The 11,588-nt window shown below is 40.8% G+C and overlaps 1 protein-coding gene across 1 annotated transcript; it reads left to right on the top strand.

Moving 5' to 3' along the window:
* The first annotated feature begins 821 nt into the window (after positions 1-821).
* On the top strand, positions 822-1,846 carry LOC112607282 (olfactory receptor 5AN1). The gene has a single exon (XM_025358392.1). It carries the CDS (start codon positions 863-865, stop codon positions 1,796-1,798), a length of 936 nt encoding a protein of 311 aa, XP_025214177.1. The 5' UTR covers positions 822-862; the 3' UTR covers positions 1,799-1,846.
* Positions 1,847-11,588: the final 9,742 nt, after the last annotated feature.

The following is an 11,588-nucleotide window of genomic DNA, read 5'->3' as shown; positions in this document are numbered from 1 at the left end:
AGATATGTTATATTGAATACATTTTTATTAAAGTAGAAGAAGTTATTATAAACAGGGAAAGTAATTTTTCTAAAGGCTAAAATAAAAAGTATTTTAAATCCACTTAGATAACAATCCAGGACAGGACTGCTGTCCATCAGACATATTTTGGAAGGAGATCATTTAAGCTTTCATAATTTTTTTTTCTTTTGAGATGGAGTCTCGCTCTGTTGTCCAGGCTGGAGAGCAGTGGCGCGATCTCAGTTCACTGTAACCTCAGCCTCCTAGGTTCAAGTGATTCTCCTACTTCCCAGGTAGCTGGGATTACAGGCCTGCGCAATCACGCCCGGCTAATTTTTGTATTAGTAGAGATGGGGTTTCTCCATGTTGGCGAGGCTGGTCTCAAACTCCTGACCTCAGGTGATCTGCCCACCTCAGCCTCCCAAAGTGCTAGGATTACAGGCATGAGCCACGGCGCCCGGTCTAAGCTTTCATAATTTTAAAGCAACAGTTATATAATCAATCATCAGAGGTACTTTTTAAGAAAAACGATTACCTTAATTAGTGATCTTTACCTTATACATAATACTCTCATCATTTCTATGGCATATTTTTTAAAAATTACCAGTCAACTTTTTAAATATATTTTTTAATCATCATGATACTCCATGAATTAATCAAGAACCTGAAGCATTGTGCAGGTACATGCTGACAATTCAAGAAGAAAAGTTGGGGTCTTTCCATCAGAAGAGTGAAACATTTCTCCTTTTCTAGTGCTTGTTGGAGGAAAAGATGACACATATGAAGATGGTAATGTTATCACTTCACCTGAGTTAGCAATCCATTCTCTTGTCTCCTTTCTGATATTAGGAGCACCGAGCCAATGACTAGGGGAGGAAATATTACAGAAATCACATATTTCGTCCTGCTGGGATTCTCAGATTTTCCCAGGATCATAACAGTGCTCTTCACTACATTCCTGGTGATCTACATTACATCTCTGGCCTGGAACCTGTCCCTCATTGTTTTAATAAGGATGGATTCCCACCTCCATACACCCATGTATTTCTTCCTCAGTAACCTGTCCTTCATAGATGTCTGCTATATCAGCTCCACAGTTCCCAAGATGCTCTCCAACTTCTTACAGGAAGAGCAAACTATCACTTTTGTTGGTTGTATTATTCAGTACTTTATCTTTTCAACAATGGGACTGAGTGAGTCTTGTCTCATGACGGCCATGGCTTATGATCGTTATGCCGCCATTTGTAATCCCCTGCTCTATTCATCCATCATGTCACCCACCCTCTGTGTTTGGATGGTACTGGGAGCCTACATGACTGGCCTCACTGCTTCTTTATCCCAAATTGGTGCTTTGCTTCAACTCCACTTCTGTGGGTCTAATGTCATCAGACATTTCTTCTGTGATATGCCCCAACTGTTAATCTTGTCCTGTACTGACACTTTCTTTGTACAGGTCATGACTGCTGTATTAACCATGTTCTTTGGGATAGCAAGTGCCCTAGTTATAATGATCTCCTATGGCTATATTGGCATCTCCATCATGAAGATCACTTCAGCTAAAGGCAGGTCCAAGGCATTCAACACCTGTGCTTCTCATCTAACAGCTGTTTCCCTCTTCTATTCATCAGGAATCTTTGTCTATTTGAGTTCCAGCTCTGGAGGTTCTTCCAGCTTTGACAGATTTGCATCAGTTTTCTACACCGTGGTCATTCCTATGTTAAATCCCTTGATTTACAGTTTGAGGAACAAAGAAATTAAAGATGCCTTGAAGAGGTTGCAAGAGAGAAGGTGCTGCTGAGTTTACAGATTCTCAGATTTCTGCCAGATATGTCCCATCAGAATCCCCTTAGCCCACAGAACATCATCATGAATGAACTAACAAAGATCATACTCCCTACTGCCTTTGGACAAAGAAGGCTTGATTTGATGCAGAAAATATGCCAATATGGACCAACAGGTGACTCGATGCCACAGACATCAGGATCTTTAGGTCCTGGAGGTTCATTATTTTTATCCTACATCAGGTGTGGCCTCATCATTTATTAATCTATCCAAAAGTATTTGTGAAACAACAAGATTTAGAAATCTTGGCCGGGCACGGTGGCTCACGCCTATAATCCCAGCACTTTGGGAGACCAAGACAGGCGGATCACGAGGTCAGGAGATCAAGACCATCCTGGCTAACACGGTGAAACCCCGTCTCTACTAAAAATACAAAAAAATTAGCCTGGCACGGTGACAGGCGCCTGTAGTCCCAGCTACACGGGAGGCTGAGGCAGGAGAATGGCGTGAACCTGGGAGGCGGAGCTTGCAGTGAGTGGAGATCACGCCACTGCACTCCAGCCTGGGCGACAGAGTGAGACTCCGTCTCAAAAAAAAAAAAGAAAAAAGAAACCTTTTGTTTCTTTTGGCTTCTCGGATCAAAGAACGCTCAATGTTAGGACTTTGCCACTAGAGAAATGAGGCCTGGCACAGACCCCCAGGAGTTTAGAAACATCATCTCCCATATATGCTGATACAGCATAACAAAGACATGTTGGTAACCATTGATTATTCTGTGTTTCTGGGCAGGAGAGAATAAACAGACAGAGGGGTTCTGCCGCTGGAAAGGGAAAAAAAAGCAATATATTGGCCTGGTTGTGTCTTTAAGAAAGAGCAACCTGAGATAGCTGCAGATTGCCTAAGATCTCTCTCAGTACTAATCATCTAATACATTTTTGGCAATTTCCTTGCCTACACCAGCTGTAGCACAAGGAAGAAAGAGGTGATTTTAATCATGAAGTGGGATAGAAACAAGGATATGGTCCCTCCAATGACATGTACTTTTGAGTCTGATGATTTGATTTCTTGTATCTAGAGTCTAGTGGGAAATTATAATGGAGATGATATTCAAAGTTCACAGCCAATAGCAATATCTGATACTGTGGGACTCAAACCTTCCTTTTTCTCCCCCATTAAATTTAGAAAATTTACTCTTGTTTGTCTGGGTAACTATTGAATCCAGAAGAGGATGTAAGAAACATGGGTCAAAGGTATCTCAGTCAAGCTCAACCTAGTCAAGCTAACCTGCAGTCATGTTCGGAGAAGTCATGCATTTAAGCCTACTCTACATCAGCAAGTTCCAGCTGATCTCCAGGTGATCTGAGGATACGTGAATGACAATAAATGAATGTGCAGTCAGCACTGGATTTTGCAATTTGTTGTATAGCAGTAGTTAACCAATGTACTTTGTAATTTAAAATTAAACATTTTCTCCTAGACCTAACTGCCTGGCTTCAAATTCAGGCTCTTCCACTCCCTAGTCGTGTGATGCTGGGCAAGCCACCTAATCTGTTGTTCCTCAGTTTTCTCACTTGTAAAATTGAGATATTATGTATCTATTTTGGAGTTGTCTAGGATGATTGAACTGATACTTATTGAAAACTCAGAATAGGGACCCCAGCATATAATAAACGCTATTCATGAGTCGTGTATTATTATTTATTGAGTGCTTTCTATGTTCAAAGGATTTATATTGTTTCAGTTGAGCTACGTTTTATTGTTATACCAACTTCATAGATGAATAAACTTACGCCAGAGGAATTAAGAAACACAGCTAGTAAGTGAAGGGGTGGGAATCCAAAATGACACTGTAGATATCAAAGCCTCCTCCCTTCTTCAATACCTCTTAATGTGTAAGGTGCCAAATTACTTATTAATATACAAGGTAAATACGAATAAAATAAAGCAATATTTGTGAGATGCAGCCAATGCTAAAATCAGAAGTAACAATCTTTTAAAAATAAATACAATAAAGTGACAAAGGTGTGAATTGGAAAAAAAATTGAAAAAAGAATGCCAATTCAAACCTTAAGAAAACTAGTGGAGGAGTGGGCAAGATGGCTGACCAGAAGCAGCTGGTGTGTGTAGCTGTCAGAGAAAGGAACAGTAGGGGTGAGCATTAGGTCTTTGCACCCTCAAGTCAGGAGATCTCCTTGTGAACCCACTCCACCAGAGCTTTCAGTCTTAAGTCTACCACACAGAGCTATGTGGAGTCTTGGCAGAGCAGCCACTCAGTCATGCATGGAGACCTCAGAGCCTTAGATACTTGGGCTTTCTGGTAAAAGTATCTGTAGCTCTAGCAAAGTTGGAGGTTAGACTCCTGTATATACCCCTAGGAAAGAGGCTGAATCCAGGGAGCTTAGCAGCAACAACCCACAGGCCCCACTTCCATGGCACCTCACAAGATAAGATCCACTGGCTTGGAATTCCAGCCAGCTACCAGTAGTGGCATTGCACCTCCCTAAGAAGGAGCTCAAAGGGAAGAGCTGGGTTGTCTTCTTTGCTGTTCAGATGCCTTAGCTATTCCAGACTTTGGGCTTTGAAGAATCCGAGCCGACCCAGGGTGGAAGAGAACCCCTAGCCTAGCACATCACAGCTGCTCTACCCAAACATACCCAGACTATGCTTTAGGTGGGTGTCCAATCCCATTCCTCCTCACTGGGCAGGACCTCTCAACTGGGGCCTACAGCCACCCCCACCGAGCTCTCCAGCTGGCAAAGATTTGAATTATCCCTGAGATGGCACTCCCAAAGGGAGAAGAGAGTTACCATCTTTGCTGTTTTGGTGACTTAGCAACTCCAGCCTTTGGGCTTCAAAGTGTCTGAGGCGACTAGAGACTGAAGTAGATCCCCAACACAGCACAGCTGTTCTACCAAAATGTGGCCAGACTACTTTTGTAAGTGGTTCCTGATCCTGTTCCTCCTCACTGGGTGGAACCTCTCAACTAAGGTCTCCAGCCACTTCCTACAGCTGCTTTGGGAATGTCCATACAGAAAATGTCCATACCTCCCTCAGACAAAGCTCTCAGAGGAAGGGACAGGCCACTATCTTTGCTGTTTCACAGCCTTCACTGGTGACACCTCCAGGTTCTGGGAAATCTAAGGTTACTAGGTACTGGAGCAGGCCCCAAGCATATAACAGCAGCCCTATGGAAAAGTGGGCAGAGTGTTACATAGGTTTCCATTCCCATGTCTTCTCACCAGGAAGATCCTCAGGCCTGGGCCTCCAGCCACCCCCAGCAGAGCTACCAAGCCAGTACCAGATCAGCAACTCCCTAGACAGAGCTTCCAGGGTCAACTGAAAGCTTCTATGCCACTGCCTCTGCAGCGGAACTGCCCTGGACACCCTCAGACTAATGAAGGAGCAAAGACACTAAGTTCCTTATCCACACCTCTAACAATCTGCAGTCAACCCAAAGAGAAGAGGCCAGTCTGTCTCCCATGGGTCCCACACACCCCCCACCACTCATCATCAGACAGAGAACCCCTGGCTTGGGCCCACAACACATACACTCCATCTTGGACTGGCTGCACTGAGTGATTGCTGACCTGCATCTTTCTGGGGTGGAGCCCCCAGGAGTCAAACAAGTGACCCTTAGCCACAACCATTACTAAGATCTCTTCCTCTGCTGTCTTTTTTTTTTTTTTTTTTTTTTTTTTTGAGACAGAGTCTCGCTCTGTTGCCCAGGTTGGAGTGCAGTGGCCAGATCTCAGCTCACTACAAGCTCTGCCTCCCGGGTTTACGCCATTCTCCTGCCTCAGTCTCCCGAGTAGCTGGGACTACAGGCGCCCGCCACCTCGCCCGGCTGGTTTTTTGTACTTTTTAGTAGAGACGGGGTTTCACCGGGTTAGCCAGGATGGTCTCGATCTCCTGACCTTGTGATTCGCCCGTCTCGGCCTCCCAAAGTGCTGGGATTACAGGCTTGAGCCACCGCGCCCGGCCCCTCTGCTGTCTTTAAGCTGGGGAAGGAACATAAACACAGAGATATCCCCAGAGCTGCAGTGGGCAGCCCAGGAGTGCTGAATCAGGAACTACAGCCAGCACTCAGTGGGAGAGAAACCCACACTTTCAGAGCACTGACAGGGTACACAGCTGCAACTGTAAGGAAACATAGGGGAACCACACAACAGAGCAAGAGTCTTCCAGCTGGCCTGTAAGCCTAGATATCACCTGCTGAATCACACCTCAAAGCTTCAACACCAAAAATATCTCACTAACATATCCCCCTCTGAAACCAGAGATAAGAAGTGAGCTTCAAATAAAGACCCTACACAAGGCTTGGTCCAGTGAAAACATCTAGAAAATAAGTCGATTGACTCTATTCAAACTACTCTGCAGTTAAAGAAACACCCACATACAGAGATGAGAAAAAAACCAATGTAAGAACTCTGGTAACTCAAATGGCCTAAGTATCATATGTCTTCCAAATGATCACAGCAGTTCTCTAACAAAGATTCTTAACCAAGCCAAACTGGCAGGAATAGAATTCAGAATATGTATAGAAAGCAGAATATGTACAGAAATAGAATTCAGAATATGTAGAGAAAAAAAATCATAGAAATTCAGGAGGATGGCAAAATCCAATCCAAGAAAAATAAGAATCACAATAAAGTAACACAGAAGCTGAAAGAAAAATAGCCAGTATAAAAAAGAACTTAGTGTGTCTGACAGAGCTGAATAACACAATGCAAGAATTCCACAATGCAATCACAAGTATTAAGAGCAGAATAAACCAGGCTGAAGAAAGAATCTCAGAATTTGATGCTGGTTCTCTGAAATAAGACAGTCAGACACAAAGAGAAAAAAAAAAGAAATGAACAAAGCCTCCAAGAAGTATGGGTCATGTAAAGAGGCCAAATCTACAAGTCATTGGCATCCCTGAAAGGGAGGGGAAGAAAGAAAATAACTTGGAAAATATATTCCAGAATATTGTCCATGAAAATATCCCCAAACTTGCTAGAGAGGACAACAGTCAAATTCAGTAAATACAGAGAAGTCCTGCAAGATTCTACACAAGAAGATAATCACCAAGATACATAATCATTATTTCCAAGGTCAAAATAAAAGAATGTTAAAGGCAGCTAGAAAGAAAAGGTGAGTCATCTATAAAGGGATCCCCATCAGGCTGACAGCAGACCTCTCCACTGGTACCCTACAAGCCAGAACAGATTGGGATTTTATCTTCAACATTCTTAAAGAAAATAATCTTCAACCAAGAATTTCATATCCAGCCACACTAAGCTCCTAAGTGAAGGAATAATACAATCCTTATCAGATAAGCAAATGTTAAGGAACTTCATTACCACCGGACCTGCCTTACAAGATCTTGAAAGCAGCAGTAAATATAGAGAGGAAAAACTGCTACCAGCTAATACAAAAACACAGTTAAACACAGAGACCAGTGTCACTATAAAGCAACCACACAAACAAGTAAAAATAATAACCAGCTGATGGCGCAATGACAGAATCAAATGCACACATATCAATATTAACCTTGAATGTAAATGGGCTAAATCCCCCACTAAAAAGGCACAGAGTGGCAAGTGGGATTAAAAAGCAAGACCCAATGGTATGCTGTCTTCAACAGACCCATCTCACATGTAAGACACACATAGGCTCAAAATAAAGGGAAGGAGAAACTTCCATGGCTGCTTTGTTACTGCTGTTGCCAAATGTCACAGACTGAAAGAACCAAAATTGTAAAAATTTCTATTCTAACCAATTAATGTACGAACTACATGAAATACCAATCAAAATCACAACATACTTGCTTTTGGAAACTAAAAGTTGGTTGTGAAATTAATACAGAAAAGAGCAAAGTATATCCAAGATATTCTGCCCTTACAAATATCAATGTATTCAGAAGCTATATAAGTGACATAAGCAAGATAGCAAGTCAGGGATCTCAACCCTCATCACCCACAGAAAACAACTGGACAGCTATCTGTGCATGAAAATTGCTCTAGGAAGGCTCTGGAGTCCAGTTAAGAAGCTGCAGCAACACAGTGAAGACAAGAGAGTGAACATGTTAGTCAGAATTCTCCAGAGAGACAAAACCAGTAGGATACATCAGAGGAGTTCCTGAACTCCTTAAAATTGTTGGGACAATATTTTGTATATATACATCTTTTTTGATGAAAGGTTTACATAATTTGGATTCACAAGAAGGACCATGAGATAACCACTGTGATAGCTCTAGGCTGTTCTCTTGTAGGCTTTTTCTTTTCACATGTCTATGTGTTATCTACACAGAGTTTGGTTCTTTTGTTTTAATATTTGCGTGTATGTTGAGTATTCTTTGTTCTTTTAAACAAAGGTAAGACTAGACTTTCTCTGAATATGCTATTTTGCAACTAGTTTTTTTCCCACTAAAGATGGCCTTCCAGATCAGCACGTAAGTATAAACATTTTTAATGTTTGCATAGTGTCCCTGCTTAATATTACATAGAGTAACTGGGTCATAATTATTTAATCAGTACTCAAAAACATAGTATGAGTGCAAAAAATGTTCACTAATTTGGACAGAAAGATTGTGTTATGGCAAGTTAGGAGAAACAGGATATGTGAAAGTGAGGATTTCAGAGGAACCTCTACAGGTCACCACCTTAGGGAAAAAAAGACAAAATAAGGATTGGTAAACTGTAGAATATTTAAATTTGTTACCACCAAAGCTAAAAGTACAATTTGTGCAGAAGGAGTTACTGATGCAGCTAAGGCTATCCTACATCTATGCTCCAGCTTCCAGGACTCCTCCCTATGCCAGAGATATTAAAATAACAGAGAAAACAACAACAACCTACAAATAAAGGAAGTAAAATAAATCATAATACAAGGCAAGGCCACATGTAGTCTAGCTAAGCCCATCTTGAGGGAAGGTCCAGGGAAAAATTTGGAAAAAATTATAGGACAGGCAACAGATAAAGGTATGAAGTCATAAAAGAAAGAATTTGAGCAACATATTAAAGAGCAATACTGGTAACGGCCCTGGGTGTGCCTGCCTACCAGGCACCCAATCTTGCAAGATCGACATTAAAAGTCTTGCTTCCACTGTTCTTTGTGTCTCCAAGTCCATTCTTTGACTTTCAATGGGTGAATGTGTTTCTTGCAATCACTTTCTAAAGAAGGCATAAATGAATATTGCCGCCATTCTCGAGCCTCTGTCCCTATGATCCACCTCTAGCCTACACGCCTTGTTCTGACCAAAAAGAAAAGAAGGTTGAACTCCAGGGAATAAAAAAGCATGGTGGACTTCCATTCCAAGATGGCTGAATAGGACCAGCTCTGGTCTGCAGCTCCCAGCGTGACTGATGCACAAGATGGGTGATTTCTGCATTTCCAACTGAGGTACCTGGTTCATCTCATTGGGAATGGTTAGACAGTGGGTGCAGCCCATGGAGGGTGAGCCAACGCAGGGCAGGGCATCACCTTGCCTGGGAAGTGCAAGGGGTTGGGGGATTTCCCTTTCCTAGCCAAGGGACGCCATGACCGACTGTACCTGGAAAAATGGGAAACTCCCACCTAAATACTGCACTTTTCCAATGGTCTTAGCAAACGGCACATCAGGAGATTATATCCCGCACCTGACTCGGTGGGTCCATGTCCAAGGAGCCTTGCTCACTCTAGTGCAGCAGTCTGAGATTGACCTGCGAGGCAGCAGCCTGGCTGGAGGAGGGGCGTCCATCATTGCTGAGGCTTGAGTAGGTAAACAAAGCAGCTGGGGAAGCTCAAACTGGGTGGAGCTAACCACAGCTCACCCAGGCCGGCTGCCTGTGTTGACTCCCTTGGGGGGCAGGGCATAGCTGAACAAAAGGCAGCAATTTCAGCAAAGTCTCAATTTCACGTGGAGAACCTGAGGCCAGAGAAACTAAGGGATTGTCCCAAGATAGCATAGCTTGCTGGTAATACAGCTTGATAACAATAAGTTAAATACATGTACATATTTGCATTTCTGTGGTATCACTTATAATATCTCCTTTTTCATTTCTAATTGTCTTTATTTGGGTCTTCTGTCTTCTTTTCTTAGTTAGTCTCACTAACGGTTTATCAATTTTTGTTTATTATTTTTAAAACCAAATTTTTGTTTCATTTATCCTTTATATTGTTTTGGGGTCGCTATTTCATTTAATTCTGCTATAATTGTTGTTATTTCTTTATTTCTGCTAATTTTGAATTTGATTTGATCTTGCTTTTCCAGTTCCTTATTTAGAATTGTTATTTTCTCTTGCTGAGTTGATATTTTTGTTTCATTTATCCTTTATATTGTTTTTGGTCTCTATTTCATTTAGTTCTGCTATAATCATTGTTGTTTCTTTATTTCTGCTAATTTTGAATTTGGTTTGATCTTGCTTTTCTAGTCCCTTATTTAGAATTGTTATTTTCCCTTGCTGAGTTGATACCTTTATCGTTACATAATTGCCTTCTTTATCCTTTTTATTGTTTTTAATTTAAAGCCTGTTTTATCTAATTATAGCTAATTCTGCTTGTTCTTGGTTTCCGTTTGTGTGAAATATCTGTTTCCACTGCTTTACTTTCAGTCTGTGTGTGTCTTTACAGATAAGATGAGTTTCTTGTAGACAGCTTATGGTTAAGTCATGTTTTTTTAACCCATCTTACCAATGTATACCTTTTCAATGTGGTGTTTAGTTCTTTTATGTTCAAGGTTAGTATTTATAGGTGAGGTTTTGTTCCTGTCATCTTATTAATTGTTGTCTAGTTATTTTATACATTCTCTTTTCTCTATTTTTTTCACTGTGCGTTTCTGGTTTTGTGGAATTCTGTAGTGTTGTCATTTGATTCCTTTCACTCCCTCCTTTGTATTATTGCATTAACAATGAGTTTTATGTTTGTGTGTTTTCATGATGGTAAATACCATTCTTTTGCTTTCAAGTTTAGGAATCCTTTCATCATTTCTTCTGTTTCCTATCTAGTCGTGGCAAATTCTACTAGCATTTGCTTGTCTGGGAAAGAGCATTTCTCCTGAAGCTTAATTCTTGCTGTATATAGAATTCTTGGCTACTAGTTTGCTTTTTTTCTTTCAACACTTGGAATATGTCATTTTACTACCTTCTTACTGGCAAAGTTTCTGCTGATAAGTCTGCTGTTAATTCTGAAGTAGTTTCCTTTGTAGATGACTAGATGTTTTTCTCTTGCCAATTTTAGAATTTGTTCATTCATTTGATTTTAGACAGTCTAATAATAATATGCTGTGGCAAACTCATTTAGGTGTTGACTTTTCTGGGGATCACTGAGCCTCTTTTGTTCAGATGTCTAAATTTCTTGATAGACTTGGGAGGTTTTTGTACATTGTTTCATTAATAGGTTTCCTGACCTTTTTTCCTCGGGAATACCAATAATTTATTATTTCAGTCATTTTAGATGGTCTCAAAAGTCTTGAAGGCTTTGTTTATTCTTTTTTATTTTTGTCTTACTGTATTATATTTTTAAAACCTATCTTCAAGTTCTGATTCTTCCTTCTGTTTAATCTAGTCTGTTGTTGAAGCTTTCAAATGTATTCTTGCAATAAAGTTTTCAGTACCAGGAAGTAAAGTTTGTACTTCTTCTCTCTACCTAGCTATTCTTGTGACATATAAAGAGTCACTTACATATTCTTATTTCTATCTTCCTTACAGAAATAGCAATATCTACCCAAATGTTGTTCTTACTAATGTAAATGTGTTGCCTCATTTATCACCCTCTTGAGGGCCTCTTTGATTTCCTTGTTTCTCAAACTATAGATCAGAGGGTTTAACATGGGGATAAGGACAACA

The sequence above is a fragment of the Theropithecus gelada genome, chromosome 14 (genome assembly GCF_003255815.1).
Source record: "Theropithecus gelada isolate Dixy chromosome 14, Tgel_1.0, whole genome shotgun sequence".
Taxonomy (NCBI): Eukaryota; Metazoa; Chordata; class Mammalia; order Primates; family Cercopithecidae; genus Theropithecus; species Theropithecus gelada.
The sequence above is the reverse complement of the archived record's forward strand: the minus strand, read 5'-3'. Positions and strand labels throughout refer to the sequence as shown.

Excerpts from the sequence above, each read along its gene's own strand:
- LOC112607282 (XM_025358392.1), top strand. The coding sequence starts at position 863 with ATGACTAGGGGAGGAAATATTACAGAAATCACATATTTCGTCCTGCTG.